The sequence below is a fragment of the Silurus meridionalis genome, chromosome 1, assembly GCF_014805685.1.
Source record: "Silurus meridionalis isolate SWU-2019-XX chromosome 1, ASM1480568v1, whole genome shotgun sequence".
In the NCBI taxonomy this organism is placed as follows: Eukaryota; Metazoa; Chordata; class Actinopteri; order Siluriformes; family Siluridae; genus Silurus; species Silurus meridionalis.
In genome coordinates, this window is record NC_060884.1 from 8,557,367 (window position 1) to 8,577,059 (window position 19,693).

General features: G+C 35.9%; 1 protein-coding gene across 1 annotated transcript; it reads left to right on the plus strand.

Annotated features, from left to right (window-relative positions):
* Positions 1-14,064: 14,064 nt before the first annotated feature.
* tubb1 (tubulin, beta 1 class VI) lies at positions 14,065-19,324 on the plus strand. The gene is made up of 4 exons (XM_046857291.1): positions 14,065-14,171; positions 14,820-14,928; positions 16,011-16,121; positions 16,352-19,324. Exons 1-4 carry the CDS (start codon positions 14,076-14,078, stop codon positions 17,470-17,472), a joined length of 1,437 nt encoding a protein of 478 aa, XP_046713247.1. The 5' UTR covers positions 14,065-14,075; the 3' UTR covers positions 17,473-19,324.
* Positions 19,325-19,693: the final 369 nt, after the last annotated feature.

Consider the following 19,693-nt stretch of genomic DNA (forward strand, 5'->3'; position numbering starts at 1 on the left):
GTCCATACAATTATGGACACAAAAACAATGCAGGTCAAAGGACCCTGCCGTTGTTCGGATACCATCCATATTCAAGATATCTTCTTTTGTGTTCTGAAGAAGAAAGTCATACAGATTTGAAATGACAAGAGATGAGTACATGATGACAGAATTTACATTTTTTGGGCAAACTATTACTTTAATACTACAGTATTTTAATACATGCGTTTACTAATACAATTTATAGGTGCTACAACTTTCACACTGACAAGACATATTTTACACCAATTTTACACTGGGGATGAAATGGTGCGATGGGGAAAATATATTGTGTAGTTACCTTCTGTGGTTTCCTCTGCTGGTCCAATGAGACTTTTGAATTTTTTTTACTTCCTTCTTTTGAACTTCTGATTATGTTTGGGACCATTTCATTTAGAGATGTTTCCATGTTCTTTGCCAAGTCTGTTTCAAACCTCATTGCCATTTCATGCAGCATCTTAAATACAAAACATATGTTTACTTTAGGTGCATATTATATTGACACTTTCAGCCCAACGAGTTCCTTTAAAGTCATCATGAACTGGAGGTTGCAATTGACTACATAGTGATGTATTTTCAAGAGAGAATGTTCAATAAGTAAAATTGTGGGCATGGTAAAATATTCAAAATGACTCCAGGCGTTGAATCCCATGTGATTATCCCAGTTGAATCCCAAGTGTCATCTACTGACCATTTATCAACCATGGTTATCTGGGGGGAAAAAGAAAACAGAGCATATATTTCTTCACAAACCAAATATGCATTAAACATACCTAAATATTTTTGTCTTTTGAACATTTGAATGCTAAATTTTACTATGCACTATCATCACTTTAATTCAGCATGTGCATCTAAGGGTGTTCCATTCCAGGTTTTTTTGAGTAGGCTCAGGCTTCCACCATAGGAATCAACGGAATCAACTTTTTGACTCCATTTCCTTTACATCAAAACAGGGTCAGTAATAATAGCCTAGGATTGCAGGTATTATTACACATTTAATTTTTTTTTTCCCGACATAAAGCCTTATGTTTCCATTATTAAAACAACAAACTTTTTTTCTCTTTAAATTAGACCAACTTAGCTATGGAATTAACTTGCAATGATAAATAGCTACTGTATTACTGTCATTACCCGTCTGTTGTCCGTGCCTAATTTTACAGCAGGGAAAGGTCATGACTCGATGAGCAGCCATGGTTGAATTATCATGCAGAATTAAATAAACGAGAAAGAAAGTATTCTTTAATGAAACATATAAAATTTTATTGTGTGGGTGATGGAGCTAAAAGCATGTGATTATTTTGTCTTAGAAACTGCTTGAACTGAAGCGTTAAAGATAGAGTACACAAATAAAATACAATAACGTATGAAAGATTGCTGTGAGTTTGTAATGATTTATGATTAATTAATGATAATAATACAAATTATCGAAAACCAAATGAAGGCTTTACAGTCAACCCCCGATAATTCGCAGTTTTGGAACTTGCGGGTGGGAAAATTTGCAGGTTCACATTTGGAACCTAACTAAAAGCAAGTTGCGGATTATTATAAAATGAGCAGGAATCCTCAGCGGTATCGAATGTTTAGGAACGTTAGGAATAACATTTTAAACTATGTTTTCACTAACAAATTTCATTTTTCATTTTTAAAACACATTATTGTATTAAAGTGACAATGTTTAGATGAATTCACTAAGGTACCATAGGGGCAGCTGGGGTGCGTCTTAGAACGTAACCCCCGCGAGTTCCGGCGGACCACAGCAATAAATGTTACATTAATATAACATCAGTTAAGATACAAAGCTACCAAAGGGCCAAAGTTAAGAACTTCTACACATGTTAACATAAGCCTGGGAAAAAATACTCACTGAAAACTGAGTATGTGTAAAAGCCTCCGCCTTCCACCCGGTTCGCTTTTATTTGAATCGGCGCCTATTGGCAACTTACCGGTAACGATCAGCGAGCGATCGCTTAATTGAAATAAAAATTCACGCTTCTGTTTGGAAGCTTGTCTTCTTATAACACAGCTGTCTTATTGTTACCAACAAAATAATTAACACTGACAAGGAAATAAATGGAGACTGTAACTTAATTTATTTTATAAACAGGAGCAAAATCAACTTAAAAGGGCTTTCTGTACCGATGAAGCAGTATTTTAAGGTAAATATTATCAATTTTGTTTCTAGTATCACCATTTAACACAAGGGCTTCTCTTACTAATAGATATATTAAGTGATGTTACTTAATATTTCAGTAAACTCATTTCAATATTTTAAAACTTAATTTACCTGGGGGTATAAAGGGCTCAGTTTGAAAAATTTACGGTCACTGTCTCAAGGTTCTTTGCTAATCCACCAATCCAAGGATAATGCAGTACATACATTCCAGGGGCATTTATATGATTATTTGTTTTTAATGCCCCTTTGGGTTAAATTAAACCATCACAATATGGTATGGTACAAAATAAAGAAAACACATGGTTAGTTTATTCATTTTACACAATTATTTGTCAAAAATAATAATATAATATAATATAATAATAATATAATATATTAGGAAATATAATATTTGTTGACTGGTGATATTCTTGGTTTTTCCCTGGTTCTTGACTTAAAAAGCTTTGTGAATGTATTGTGTAGGCCTACTGTTAGTTTACACTTCAGTCATGAAACATGAATTATAGAACCATTTTAGTAAAAAAGGTTATTTGCTGTCAAAGGGTTCTACATAGAACCATTTTCTTGGTAAAAGGTTCTATTTGCCAAGTACAGAACCCCAGGGTTCTATAAAGAACCTCAAGGAACCCTTTTTTTTAGAGTGTAACCTTCGGTATAACAGCTTTCTTGCGAGAAGGGTGAAATGGCTTCTATAGATTTCTTTTTTAAGTTTGAAAATCATGTTTCTGAACTGACATTTCAGAAATCTTTATCTTAATTTGTTAATTTTTGCTCTGAAAATGGAAATAGGTCCCAAGATCTTAATCGATCACAGTGTTCTGTTCATTCCCATTGAAGATGCATCCAATAAATCATCTTTCTTTTCCTTCCCTCATTTTTATATTTTAAGTCAAAAGCTATATAAATGAACAATTTTGTCCCCATGTGGTCATATTAAATATGAGCACTTCTGGATGCTGGTCGTCCAATCAAATGAGTGAACAGGCACTTACTGTGCTATACAGGAAACCAATCCACAATCATTCACTTAGTATTCATGTATGGATTTCACACTGGATCCCTATATATCATTATGCCCTGAAAAGTTAGCGTTAATACATCTTTCCTTATATACAGAAATAAAATCATTGTCCATCAAAAGTTGTTGATGATTCATTTATTGACAAAATGGAAAAAATACTGTGTCTTCAGTGGTGGCCTTTTATATTCTGACAAATTGAATTGCTGTAATATCTGTGAAATAACGATAAATATGAAAAAAAGGCAAGCAAAGATCCGCTAGCCACTAACTCATAAATGCTCAGTTGTATAAATTTAATAAAAAAGGTCTACTATAGGCTGTATTTTGGAATGTTAACCTAACTAAAAAAAACCCAGACTAGCTGAATACACTAGTCTACACTATCAGACAAATACAATGGGTGGCACCTGCCCTCTACCTAGGGTGTCTAAACAATGGTAAAACCTACGTGGTGGAATGTAGGTGCTCACACATTCTTACCTGTTCTCAAACCAGATGAGCTAGTATACCAGAGACAACTAGCATCCAGAACAACTAGCAGCCAGTTCTGCACTCTTTTCTTTACTTCTCTAACTCTCCATTACTTTGCACTGTTGACCCCAGGTACCTAAACTCCTCCACCTTCTCCACCTCTTCTCCCTGTAACCGCACCACTCCACTGCCCTCCCTCTCATTCACACACATGTACTCTTGTCTTACTACTACTGACTTTCATTCCTCTTCTCTCCAACATGTGCCTACACCTCTCCAGACTCTTCTCAACTTGCTCCCTACTCTCACCACACCACTACACACCACACCACTACTACTCTCATCACACCACTGTGTGTGTGTGTGTGTGTGTATATATATATATATATATATATATATATATATATATATATATATATATATATATATATATATATACAGTGAGGAAAATAAGTATTTGAACACCCTGATATTTTGCAAGTTCTCCCACTCAGAAATCATGGAGGGGTCTGAAATTGTCATCGTAGGTGCATGTCCACTGTGAGAGACATAATCTAACAAAAAATCCAGAAATCACAATGTATGATTTTTAAACTATTTATTTGTAGGATACAGCTGCAAATAAGTATTTGAACACCTGAGAAAGTCAATGTTAATATTTGGTACAGCAGCCTTTGTTTGCAATTACAGAGGTCAAACGTTTCCTCTAGTTTTTCACCAGGTTTGCACACACTGCAGGAGGGATTTTGGCCCACTCCTCCACACAGATCTTCTTTAGATCAGTCAGGTTTCTGGCCTGTCGCTGAGAAACACGGAGTTTGAGCTCCCTCCAAAGATTCTCTATTGGGTTTATGTCTGGAGACTGGCTAGGCCACGCCAGAACCTTGATATGCTTCTTACAGAGCCACTCCTTGGTTATCCTGGCTGTGTGCTTCGGGTCATTGTCATGTTGGAAGACCCAGCCTCGACCCATCTTCAATGCTCTAACTGAGGGAAGGAGGTTGTTCCCCAAAATCTCGCAATACATGGCCCCGGTCATCCTCTCCTTAATACAGTGCAGTCGCCCTGTCCCATGTGCAGAAAAACACCCCAAAGCATGATGCTACCACCCCCATGCTTCACAGTAGGGATGGTGTTCTTGGGATGGTACTCATCATTCTTCTTCCTCCAAACACGTTTAGTGGAATTATGACCCAAAAGTTCTATTTTGGTCTCATCTGACCACATGACTTTCTCCCATGACTCCTCTGGATCATCCAAATGGTCATTGGCAAACTTAAGACGTGCCTGGACATGTGCTGGTTTAAGCAGGGGAACCTTCCGTGCCATGCATGATTTCAAACCATGACGCCTTAGTGTATTACCAACAGTAACCTTGGAAATGGTGGTCCCAGCTCTTTTCAGGTCATTGACCAGCTCCTCCCGTGTAGTTCTGGGCTGATTTCTCACCTTCCTTAGGATCATTGAGACCCCACGAGGTGAGATCTTGCATGGAGCCCCAGTCCGAGGGAGATTGACAGTCATGTTTAGCTTCTTCCATTTTCTAATGATTGCTCCAACAGTGGACCTTTTTCACCAAGCTGCTTGGCAATTTCCGTAGCCCTTTCCAGCCTTGTGGAGGTGTACAATTTTGTCTCTAGTGTCTTTGGACAGCTCTTTGGTCTTGGCCATGTTAGTAGTTGGATTCTTACTTATTGTATGGGGTGGACAGGTGTCTTTATGCAGCTAACGACCTCAAACAGGTGCATCTAATTTAGGATAATTAATGTAGTGGAGGTGGACATTTTAAAGGCAGACTAACAGGTCTTTGAGGGTCAGAATTCTAGCTGATAGACAGGTGTTCAAATACTTATTTGCAGCTGTATCATACAAATAAATAGTTTAAAAATCATATATTGTGATTTCTGGATTTTTTTTTTTAGATTATGTCTCTCACAGTGGACATGCCCCTACGATGACAATTTCAGACCCCTCCATGATTTCTAAGTGGGAGAACTTGCAAAATAGCAGAGTGTTCAAATACTTATTTTCCTCACTATATATATATATATATATATATATATATATATATATATATATATATATATATATATATATAAAAACAGAATTCTTGAAGAGATTATGTGCTACCAGGAGGTGGCAGCATTTCTTTAACGCCCTTATCCAGAGCGCCTTTTTTTTTTTTTTTTTTTTTTTTTTTTTATCAAGAGGTAAAGACCTTGCAAGGGTTCAGCAGTAGCGGCTTGGTGGCCTTAAAATCTGAACTAACAACTTTCTGTTCAGAAGACCAATGTAATGCAAAGTTTAAAAAAAACGGCATACAGAACTTTATAAGAAAATAAAGAACACTAATAGATTACATTTGATATTGTTATGACATGGACAATCAATAACACTATTTAGCAATTATTTATATGTTTGTTTGTCCCTTTATTAGTTTTATTTTCTTATTGCTTATACTGCAAAAGTAAACCTTTAAAATGTGAAATGTACCTATTTTCATTAGAAAAATGGAGACATTTGCATTCGGAAAAAGTCAGAAAAACCAGACCTATTCAGACCCCGAAAGGTTTACAACAGCAACTGTTAGACATTTTGAAGTACTGGTCACTGGAAATGATGAAAAATTTTTTACCTTTTGGGACAGCAGGGAAAATATCAATTTGTCATAGCATTATATAGAATGGGGTTCTCACCATGTCATTTGAAAGGCTTGAAAACTAATCCCATCTTAATCTTGTGTGGTCATTTTTGTGTAAATATTGCATACATACTTGTTAGTTTTGATTAATATTTTTATAAACAAAAAGTCACAAAATCTCATGTTCTCTCAATGCAAAGGTAAATTTCTAAATAGCAGTTGGCAAAGCTTTCTACTGTGCAAGCATAATACAACATCTAGTATGTTGTGGATCGTATCAAGTACATGCTACAGAGAGGACACATTAGTGTGCTACTAATTTTAATTCACTGCTGTGCCACTAATATTATTATTATTATATTACTCTGCCGCCTACCAGTTATTTATATTTTTGCGAACGTTATTGCTTTTGCTCTGTTCACCATTCTAAAGTCAGACTACCCGGGATTTAAATATAAAATCTGAGGTGTGAAATTTGATTTAGTTTACATTCATATTGGTGGACATTATAGTTGCATTTTAGTTTTTGGTTTTTAATTTTAGATAAAAGATTTTTCACTAAAAGTTTTTGTGATAGATTTTGTGAACAATAGTAAACTATTTTATTCACAGAGGTAAGCCTAATATGATAATATAACCATGGCAGATATATCTAGATTTTTATTTATGCCCAGTTGCTTTTTTTCTTTGTCAGAAATGAAAAAGAAACACATACAATAAACTATAATTTCATCAATCATACATAAAACATTTAAAGCCACCTGCCTGATATTTTGTAGGTCCCCCTTGTGCCAACAAAACTGTTCTGACCTTTTGAGGTAATACTTAACATTGCAGATTTTAACAGCATGTCCTTTATGCCCTCCATGACATCTGTGGATTGTGATTTGGGCAAGTTAAAGTTTAAATTAACAACATTTACTTTACTTTGTATTGTAGCAGTGAACATTATCCTGCTGAAACTCACTACCATTACTGTACTCTGTCTGCAATAATATTTAGGTATGTCATATTTACATCCACATAAAAGCAAAGACCCTGAGTTTCCTAGTAGAACATTACCCAGAATTGTATCACATTGCCTCTAAGGGCTTTACTTTTTCCCATATTATATCCTGGTCCCATTTCTTCTACAACATCAGCAATGCACATGCACCTGGTCATCCATAATAAAAATAAAAAAAAGATTAATCTGATCAAGCCACTTTCTTCAATGCTCATTTGCTTGCTGCAGTGGACAGGTGTCAGCAAAGCAAGCTGCAAAATAAATGTCTTTTCAAAAACCTTTCTATCATAGACAGCGTGATTTTTTTTTAAAGCAATTTGCGCAATTCAGCTCACTCTGTGGCATCAGACCAAGGATAGCCTTTGCTGTTGTCATTTCACCATTTATGTGTGTTAACATTTATCATGCAGTGGTCCAAAAAGAAGATGAAGGCACATTTCAGCAGATAGTATCATAGGGTGAGGACTGCCCATTTGATTACCCACCACTACTCCACCACAACACAGAGCACAGTAAAATAAAACGGAAAGACATTCAAAAATGGTCTGCCACTGAGTGCACCTTTCACCTCCTTGAGAGCCATGATTCCATCCACTGGACCAGGAAAGTTGCATAGTGGAAAAGCTTGTAATTCATGGGATATTGGAGTCAGTATGTTTTGACAAACCAAGTCCAGGAAGCTGCTTAAATCACTGTAAGACTACTTCATTATGCCCATATTTAGCATGGCTTGAACTCCCCCCGAACACCACACAGGTTAATGTGATGATATTGGTGTGACTGGGTAAAGGTGAAAACACAGTTAGCAAAATGAACATTTTATCTTCCAGTACACTCTCACACAGGCAAATTCCCTTTTTATCCACCCAAGTTTGACATTCTTGCATCTATATTAAATTATCAAATTGAATTTTGCTGACATGTAAGACAAGGCTTGTGCACATTTTATAACAAAAAACCCAGGGCTTAAGCCACTGATCTCAATTAAACATTTATTTAAGACCTCGTTTAAGGGTATTAGGCACAATGTCGGGTGATTTTTTTTAGGGTGGCTGACGGGTTCACCAGCTGACATGCCTGCCAAATACTTGGCCAGTAGGAATTCAATTCAATTCAATTCATTTTTATTTGTATAGCGCTTTTAACAATGAACATTGTCTCAAAGCAGCTTTACACAGATAATGTGGTGATTAAACATAAATATGTTCTTTGTAAGTATGTTTGTCCCTGATGAGCAACTGTGGCAAGGAAAAACTCCCCGAGATGGCATAAGGAAGAAACCTTGAGAGGAACCAGACTCAAGAGGGAACCCATCCTCATCTGGGTTGCACCAAATGTCCATTTGAAGCAGATATACAATGTTGTGGGGTACAGTGATGATGATCAGAAGCAAACTGCACTCCCGAGTCAGTGCAGCAGACCGCCGACACCAACTACAGTCCAATCCGTCCTCAAAGCACCCGTTCTACTCCGGAATTAAGAGACCGTCCCGAGCTGCACAGAAGTGTGAAGATCCAAGGAGGGGAGAGGGGCAGGAACACTGGTCACTGGAGCCTCAGGAGCATGTTTAACTCGACCGAAAGAGAGAGAGAGAGAGAGAGAGAGAGAGAGAGAGAGAGAGAGAGAGGGTGACGGGAAGAGAAGGATATGGATTATTAAGTGTAACTATTGGTGTACGAAAGTTAATGTCACTGTGCAGTTTGGACTCCGGCAAGACTCGCTATGGCAGCATAACTAAAAGGGAGAACCAGAAGGTAACACAGACATGAGGGATCTCTGGGATAAGAGACGACCCACCACACCACCGTCAACAAACCTGAGTGAACGTGTGAATGTGAGGGGACGACAGCATACAAATATACCAGTTCACCAAACACTCTATATCCATGTTCCCTCCAGATCTGTGCCTTTACCTAAGAGAAATCTACTGATAAAAGGCTTGACTAAATAAATACGTTTTCAACCTCGACTTGAACACTGAGACTGTGTCTGAGTCCCGAACACTGATTGGAAGGCTGTTCCATAACTGTGGGGCTTTATAAGAGAAAGATCTGCCCCCTGCTGTAGTCTTCATTATTTGAGGAACCAACAGATAGCCAGCACCTTTTGATCTAAGTAGGCGTGGAGGATCATACTGGTACAGAAGTTCACTCAGATACTGCGGTGCGAGACCATTGAGTGCTTTATACGTCAGTAGTAATATTTTATAGTCAATGCGAGATTTGATTGGGAGCCAGTGTAGACTGATTAAAACAGGGGTGATGTGGTCATATTTCCTAGATCTAGTGAGGACCCTTGCTGCTGCATTCTGGATTAACTGAAGCTTATTGATGCACTTACCGCACACCCAGACAGTAAAGCGTTACAGTAGTCTAATCTAGAAGTAACAAAAGCATGAACTAGTTTTTCTGCATCCTGTAATGACATCATATTTCTAATCTTAGCAATATTTCTAAGGTGAAAGAAGGCGATTCTGGTGATATTATTCACGTGAGACTCAAAGGAAAGACTCGGGTCAATAATCACACCAAGGTCTTTGACAGCCGTACATGCTGAAACAGAAACACCATCCAGAGATGCTACGTAATCGGAAAGTTTACTTCTAGCTGCATGTGGTCCTAGTAAAAGTACTTCCGTCTTATCTGAGAACTAGGAACTAGGAACTAGGAACTGCTCTTTCAGTTTTTAATCTTGCACTAAGTGTCTGGCCACTGGATTATGATGAGCTACCTGGGATAATACTTCCTGATGGCTCTTTGGCACCAACTAGGTTGTCTCACTGTGACATTTGCTAAAAAAAAAACCTGGAAGGAAGGGAACAGAGCTATCCAACATCACTGTAGGACACATCCACACACATTCTTTTCAGTAATGAAACTAAAATGCAGGCCAATTTGTCCCCTCAAAATCAGTGGATACATTTATTGCATTTGTGTTGTGAATTGGTTCTCAATGGCCACTGTAGGATATTCCTCCACATCCCCAGGTTTTGGTAAATAAAGGTCTGATTACAGTCTGAATCCACTAAAGTGTAGAATGTAGTCACTTAGATACTAACCAGTATAGAGCACCTCCCAGCTTGATTGTGGTACTTCATGGATCTGGAACACTACCTTGACCTCTGTCATGTGGCAATGGTCCTGTAAATGTTTTGTTTCACATTGCTAAGGCAGAAGACAGGACTTACTCTCACACTTGTGATGTTGGTGTCACCCATTGGTGGAAAGAGACAGATACAGGTGAAAGAGTGGTTCAGGTAACAGTTTTGGGGGAATGGGGCCTCATTTATTTGTAAAGTACAGAGACGTTTTTTGTTTGTTGAGGTTCGAGTAAAAAAAAAAAAAAAAAAAAAAACAGGGCATGCTACTAAGATCAACCCCCCACAAAGCCCCCCAGACTGTATTTGCACTTCTACAAACATATATAGTGGTTAATAGCAAATGCATCTCCCATTCAATAATACATCATAGTGGTTTTTATTTACTACTTTCTTTAGCCTATAAAGCAACAGCATTATTTTGTAAACGCTGGGGTTTGGCTGATGCCCTGTGAGTAATGTGGTTGCTATTATTATTAAGTGTGTTTGCTAAAAGACTTTTGATATCCCCTTCAAGAAATGCCCTTAAGAAAGATTTTTTTTGTTTGTTTGTTTTTTTGCCTTTCTATAAACTGAAATGAGAGACCACATTCATTTTTCCTTTCCCTTTTATTCTACTACTTGAGGGAAGATAATTTGATTGAACAAAATCTTAAAAAAAAATAAAATCAATCACAAGTGCCCAAGACCAAAAAGATTTGGTTACACAGTTGCTAGTTTTGATGGGACCTGTTACTCTCACACTTGTGACTAACACTAGTTAGTATCACTGTAGTATCACTAGTATCCCTGACGCTATGGGGGCATTTGCTTTACTCCCAATTTTCCTCTGTCTAATTTGTGATGTAACTAGTCATGCAGTGCTATACATAGGCAAGAAGCTCCCTATTTAATAGTACTACAGAGAAGGAATATCTCAAAATTAGGTAAACCTTATTCTCAGAATGATTTCCTGGAGCCCCCTTTCACCTTTTTTTTTCCCAACTATGCCTCCTGCAATGTGCACAAAAGATGGTAACGTTTCAATACCTTGTTATTTTGAGACTGGACTACTGCAACTGTCTGGCAGGTCTGCTTCTGCAAGATATCTGTCCCCTACAACTGATCCAGATTGCACATCCATCAACCTTTTCATGAACAATGTAGTTCCCACACTAGTTTGATTCACTTCCTTCACTGGCTTCTTGTAGCTACACGTGACTGATTTAATTCACTACAAAGACAAAAATAAACCAAGACATTTCCTCTAGCACTTACTTGGATCCGTTTCGCAGGTACAAGAAAGTCAGGTATAAAGGCTTTTCACTATTTTGGTGGGTAAGTGGTAAAAAAAAGAAAAAAGAGAATGTGAAAATCATTGATGTTGTGGGACAACTAAATAACTATCAGTAAATAATCCCAGCACTGAAATCCATTAATTAAAAAATTTCCTATACATCTACAAAATTATTACGGTACCTATTAGCTGACTTTTCATGAGCCAAAAAAGAATGGTGTTTAATGTAGCTAACTCTAATTAAAGTTTAGCGATAGCTAGTTTGATATTTAAATTTTAATTCCAATTTGCTAGATGGGACACTTTACTGACTAACATAACCAGGCCTACTTTTACCTCAAATGAATTGCAGTTATTGATGTTAACATACAAAGCATATCTTCGGCTGATTAGATTCGTTGTTAAACTTAGCAGCATCTGACATGTAAAAAGATCAACAGCATACACGTGAATGCATTTTAACCAGTGTTGTGCAGTAACACGTTACTGTAACGAAGTTACTTTTGACAGTAACTAATACTGTAACGCGTTACTTTTAAAAATAAAGTAACTTCGTTACTATTACCGTATGGTGCGTTACCCGTTACTTTTTTAAATGAATGAATTTGGACTAAAGTGTAGCCTACAGTTTAACCTGTTTATAGCAGCGACGCACTGTAGGATTGGTGGATAAACCACTGTAAACACGAAGAAGACGCACTGTGGGCGTGTCTCCGTTTATTCAGGTCTGTGCGGCAGTAATGGCGAGTCGAGGCGAGAGCAAGACGAGTTTCTCAAAGTGGAAATATGCTCATTATTTCACTTTAGAGGAGTATAAAGACAAAAACTTTTTAGTCAAATGTAAGCTGTGTATTTCTGGTTCGACGCTCGTATCTACTGCGATAGCAGCACCTCCAGAAACTCCACGCCCGACGGCGCTAGAAGCTAGAAGCTACCCCGGTGTTGTACATTGTTGATAGTTTTCATACTTAAGCTGTGAAAGGAACATTTTTAAGAGCTCAACACAACAGCTTTTATGATGCAGAAGCCACTTTAGTTTTTGATTGTGAATATATTATTCAGCTTGTTTTGTTATTTATTTCAGAAATCCTTGTGATATATTCAGTTTGTGCAGGTCTGACTTAAATAAAATAGTGTTTAAAAATTACTTCGTGTCAGTTTTGTGTTTGTATAGATCATAACGCATAAAGGGGCATTAATGGGAACATTAAAGAAGGTTCTTTAAAAAAGTAACTTAAAATTTACTTTTAACAGTAACGCATTACTTTATGGTGTAAGTAATCAACAAAGTAACTAAGTTACTTTTTTAATGAAGTAACAAGTAACTGTAACTAGTTACTATTTTTTAACAACACTGATTATAACCTCCATGTAAGTCCAAATTATTGCAGGTCTGTAAGGCTAGGTACGATTTTAGCTCGTACTTTAGGTATGATTTAGTTCGTACTTTAAAAATGGCATTTTTTTTTTCTCCCTGCTCTTTTAGCATTAGAAAAAATGAATACATGAAAATATATTCTACATTTTAAGAGCAACCCTACCTTCATTCTAATATTAAACTGTACAAATATAGTAATTACTGCAGTCAACTCCTCCTGAAAATATGGTTCTAATCAATGCAAATTATATAATTTTAATTAAAAATGCTACAAATGTAGGTTCTGTATGTCCTGCTTAAACTTACTTGACCACACATTTTTGTTTGAAACTACTGAGAGCAACAAACCATGTGATTGCGACTATGTGACTACGCAATGTTGCCTTACAAGTCTATAGACAATTTATTTTACTGACCTCCTACTAATAACCATAGCAACAAGAACTTCAGTAACTGAGACCTCTGGTGACAAGTAGTGGTATTCTGGTAAATGAATGTGACACCAGTTTGCGTCTGAATGTTCCAGATAGTCTTATCATACACAGGCACGATGGGCAGAAAGTCATCTTACGTACATACTTGTATTTTGTATTCACGTAGAAAGCATAACTGTCAGGGTATAACTTTTTACTCGCAATATTTAGTATGTTTTTCCACTTATTTATGCAGACTAATAGAATTATAATATCACTCACAAAATAAGTTGTGATGCATCTTAAAGAAAACTTAATTATGTACTGTTAATTGTTAATGTAATGAATTACTTAAATAAATGGAAATATTGTTTAAAATTGGTTAATAACATTGTCTGCTATTCACAAGTATCAACATTAAAAAGTGAAATAAAATGCAATTATCTTTTAAAAAATTTAACTAAATGTTTCAATAATAATTAAAAGTGACTACAGTGTACTACATATAAATGAACAGAATAGTCGGGGAGACTCCCTGATAATGACATCATCACTGGTATAATACCCACTGTGGGCTCCCAATGTTTTATCTTCTGCATAGGAGTGTGAGTCTGGTCACCATGCGTGAAATTGTTCACCTCCAGATCGGACAGTGTGGTAATCAGATCAGTTCAAAGGTATGTGATAGCAAAATTGTTACTGTAATTTCACCTCCATTTTCTCCCGAGTACGATATAATGGTTTAAAAGAGTAACACATTTAAATACACTACTAAAAAAGTTAGGCACTTTTTGAAAAATGCTAAAAAGTTGGTATCTGATGTATGACTAAGTAGCTTGTTTTTTAGTTTGGTTAAACAAATCAATTAAACAACTTTAATGTATGTGTAATTACATTTGTTTTATATGATGAAATATGGTTGGTATAATGCCTTGGCAAAGGGGCTGGGTGTTTCCCTTCATTAAAATCTACTGAAAGATAAACAAGATGAAGAACAGTCTAAGGTGTCTTTATCAATGTGAAATACAGAGTAGATTATAAAGTTTATGAATAATGCTTTAGAAAATTAAATGGATAGCTTAATAAACAGCAAGCAGGGTCGGTAAAGTTGTTGTTGTTCTTAAAGTAATGTTTTGGATTACATCTAAGCTGCATCATGGAGAAGAATTATTATTATTATTTTAGATTAACTAAATTTATCCAAAAGAATGCTTATATGTAGTGTACATTCACTGTCAAGTAAAATGTTAGCTAATGTTTGAAAAAAAAAATTATGTGCTTGATTCTAAACTTGTATTTGAACAATTATTTTAATATGTATTAAGTTCTGGGAAGTTATCAGTGATGAACATGGTATCAATCCAGTGGGAATCTATGAGGGGGACACAAACCTACAGCTGGAGAGAATCAATGTCTACTTTACTGAAGCAAGTGGTAAGAGAATTACATTCATAAACATCTATGTTGAGCTTTAATTAAATATTTGGTTATCTGTGTCTGTATCTGGGTCCAGCTGTAGTACTGCAGACATTTACAGACATTTGTGTCAACATCAGTAGTTTTATTTTGTGTTCCTGAATGCTTATGAAACACATGTTGATGGGGTTTTTTTTGTTTAATTTTTATTTGGAAAATTCTATTCAAATTTAATAAAAAAAAGTAAATTCAATTTTATTGTCAATTTCATTTTTATAACTTTAATAAATAGCATTTTGCTAATAGATAAAGAGGTTGACATTATTCAGATTATGAAATATTACAGATTTTAATACAGAGAGGTGAGCACTATTATCTCATTTGTCTATTAGCAGTGCTTTACTCTAAAAGCCCAAATGCTTAAACATTTAAGCCATTTTTTCTATACACTAAACACATTTTAGTTTGCAATTAATTAGTTTAAGGCCTACTACAAAATTCATACCATTCACCAGCAGTAATAAACAAACAATTGCAATTCAGTTACTAGGATGCGCCAAAAAAGTTCTAAAACAAAGATTATACACATGAAAGAGATGGTAAAGTTCATGATCCAAAACATACAAGCTGTAATGTCTTAAGTTTGTATGGCTGCTTCTGAAAAAGGCTCACTAGATAGTATTGATGATGTAACTCATGATGGAAGTGTGCAGAATTCATTTAGTCTACAGAAACATTCTGTTTTTTTTTTTAGAGAAAACAATCCAATTTAATTGTTTAGGAATATCATGCAGCAAGACAATGACCCAAAACACAACAATGAACTTCATCTTGCATGAAAAAGTATCATGAAAGGAAAACAAATTGGTAAAAACTTAATATTAAGTGATATTTATTTTTAAGACTAATGGGGACTAATGTTGAAGTTGTGTAATACAATTCAGTGTAAAAATTTTTGCATTAATTTTTTCCAGCCACATAACAGCTCATTAAAACCTTTACCAAATAAAATATTTTACAGTTTTTCCCACAATAAAACTACATAATAATTGCTGTAATTGACATATTCCTCATACATATTTATGGATGTGTGTTCTTAGGTGGGAAGTATGTCCCTCGTGCACTACTGGTAGATTTGGAGCCAGGAACAATAGACAGTGTGAGGGGAAGTCGCATTGGAGAACTTTTCAGACCTGACAACTTCATACATGGTGAGACCAACTGTAAAATAATTTTATTTACAAAGAGATTTTTCAATGGCAGTAAAATCTACTGCTGAGAATAAATCAGCAACTATGATACATTGTTAATCTTAGCATCCAGTTAGTAGCTGAGGTACAAAGGATGAGGCATAATGCAATAAATAACACATACAGAACTGCAAATGTTATAAAGCTTGATTTTAATAAAAAGTTTTGTTTTTACAACTATTACTTCACAGGAAATTCTGGAGCTGGAAATAATTGGGCAAAAGGTCACTACACAGAGGGTGCAGAGTTGGTTGAACAAGTTATAGACCGTGTCCGTAATGAAGCTGAAATCTGCGACTGCCTGCAGGGCTTCCAGTTTGTTCACTCTTTGGGTGGTGGCACTGGCTCAGGCATGGGCACATTGCTCATCAACAAAATTCGTGAAGAGTTCCCAGACCGAATCATGAATAGCTTTAGTGTCATGCCCTCTCCTAAAGTCTCAGACACAGTAGTGGAACCATATAATGCCACACTGTCCATTCACCAGCTGATTGAAAATACAGATGAGACATTCTGCATTGACAACGAAGCTCTTTACGATATCTGTTTCCGTACACTTAAGCTCACCACGCCAACCTATGGAGATCTCAATCACCTTGTGTCTATGACTATGAGTGGAGTCACAACATCCCTGCGCTTCCCTGGTCAGTTGAATGCTGACCTCCGCAAGCTGGCTGTCAACATGGTGCCTTTTCCCCGTCTTCACTTCTTTATGCCTGGTTTTGCTCCTCTCATACCACGAGGATGTCAACAGTACCAGGCCCTCACTGTTCCTGAACTCACCCAGCAGATGTTTGATTCCCGGAACATGATGACGGCATGTGACCCTCGGCATGGCCGATACCTTACTGTTGCAGGAGTTTTCCGTGGTCGCATGTCTACTAAAGAAGTGGACGAACAAATGCTTATTGTTCAGCAGAAGAACAGCAATTACTTTGTGGAATGGATCCCCCACAACGTTAAAGTGGCTGTTTGTGACATCCCACCACGTGGTCTTAAAATGGCATCTACCTTCATTGGAAACAACACGGCCATCCAAGAGATTTTCAGACGTGTCGGAGAGCAGTTTGCTATGATGTTCCGCCGCAAGGCTTTTCTGCACTGGTACACCGGAGAGGGCATGGATGAGATGGAGTTCACAGAAGCTGAGAGCAACATGAATGATCTAGTGTCTGAGTATCAGCAATATCAGGATGCCACAGCAGAGTTGGACTGGGAGCCAGAAGAAGAAATTACAGAGGTAGAGGGAAATCCAGCAACAGTAATAAACACCAGAGATGAAACAAACACTGAGACTGTAAGTGAAGCTTAGTCTAGTAAGCAGTTGTGGTGAGGAGGGTTGTGTTAACAACTGTGCTAAATCTTGAATATTAAATTTTTTTTTTATTTAGAACATTTTACTATTACTACAATTTATTAATATAAAAACAATAGAGTGACATTATATGTTCTTGTTTTAAACAAACATATTATTTTTGCTTAATTATAACAAAAAATATTTGTAAAGCTTGTGTTTAATATGTTAGCTTGGTTGAGCATCTTTTGCAGTGTGTAATGTTTTAAATTCTGTACCCCACAAAACTCTGTTTTTAAATAATGTTCCAAAATGTAGTATGTATAATTGAACACACACACCCACACCCACACCCACACACACACACACATATTTATATATATTTATATTTACAAAAATGTTCCATTAGTTTATTTGTGCAAAATGTAAAATTGTAAAAGAAAGATGTTAGACTAAATATTTATTTTTACAATGGAGCCAAAATATTTGTCTTTCTGTCTTTTGTTTTTCCCAGGGTTTTTCCCCAATTAATTTGATTAATACCTAGCTTATCTTCTTTTACCAAATTAGTATACATATTTTTTAAGTTTGAATAGACCAAATTCCCAAGATTCTAAACATGCTAATACACCACATGAAGGTCCATAAAGCAACCCTGGTCTTCCAAACAGGCGGGCTGACAGGACATGATTAGACTCAAGCAGCTCTGTAGATATTGATAAGGAACTCAGAAAACAACCTCCATTAACCACAGAAGACAGTGAAAGCCACTGTTAAGAAACTTGCTAACATCCTGTAGAATTAGACACTGAAAAAGCTCGCCCCTCCCTTTAACCATGGTCAGATTATGGCACAATGATGAGGCACCATAATGCAGAATTAGAATAGAAAATGTATTACACTGACAGAGGTCTGCAACCAACTGATAGTTTTTTGTTATCAACAATATGAGCTACAATACAAGCTAGCTACAAGCAACAAAAACAATATTAAGTTTGTAAATATTTTTCAATAAATTGAACTTATAAGACTTTTAATAAAGAACATTGTCATGAAGCAACTTTAAAGAAATGCATAGATATGAAAATCCTTGAGAGGAAACACATTTAAAAGAGAACCCATTTTCAGAGTGAACACAATACATCTATTTTATCTATCTACAATATATATAATTACAGTGCCTGTCAAAAGTTTGGAAACACCTTATGTTTTATAATTTTTAAGAGATTATTATTATTATATGAATAAAGTAATAATTATACAGTATTATATAATATATATTACTATTTTATTTTAATTTGTTTTAATTTTATTTTAATAATTAAAATATTAATTAATCATTAGATTATCACTTGGGTCAATAACAGTAGGTTTGATAGTAGTTTATGGTTTATAGTGTAGCCATGTCACAATTATCTTCACAAATTTCTGTTTATACTTAAAGAACAAGCTCATTACATACATGTAGGGTAAATGTAGGTTAAATTCTGAAAGGAACACTAAACCAACACGACTACTATTCCATACTTCAACACCCTGCAATTCTGTCTGGATTGCAGCTAATCAAAAAGAAATTCACCATACAAAAAGAAAATTACCTAAAGCATATGTCCAAGCTCTGTCCAAACATTATTTACAGAGCAAACAGTCCGCCAAAGTGTTATCTATAATCATGGCCTGTACCTGTCTATCATCCTGTCTATCAGCTTTGGAGAACTAACCGTGTATTCCAAGAGTGTGTAAAGCTGTTATTTGTAATAAAAGAAGAATAAATAGTTAATTATGTTTTTGTACGAACACCTGTACATTTATATATTTGTTTGTTCAAAGTAAATCTTCATACCTAAATAAATTAATAGTTTGATATAAACAAAAAGAACATGAATGTGTTTCTCAAAAACAATAAAAGATTCTTTAGACTTTAAGTTGCTATTGTGTAAAAAGTAAATTAATTGTCATTTATATTTACGGGTATATTTACGGTTAAACCTCATGGCTTTTAGGTGGTACTATCCGTGCTTATTAACTCATGTGTCGTTTTAATTCTGTTAAAAGTGGGCCATCCACAGAAGTGCCAAGTGATTTCCAAATGATAAGAAAAGAATGCATTTTGCATTTTCAAAAGCATTGGCAAAATTGCTTCAAACTGCTTCCGGTCCGAATACAGACGATTTGGCGTACTGTATGTATCCCTCCAATGCCAGTTGATGCATATTGACAGTTTTTCTCAGTTGCTTTG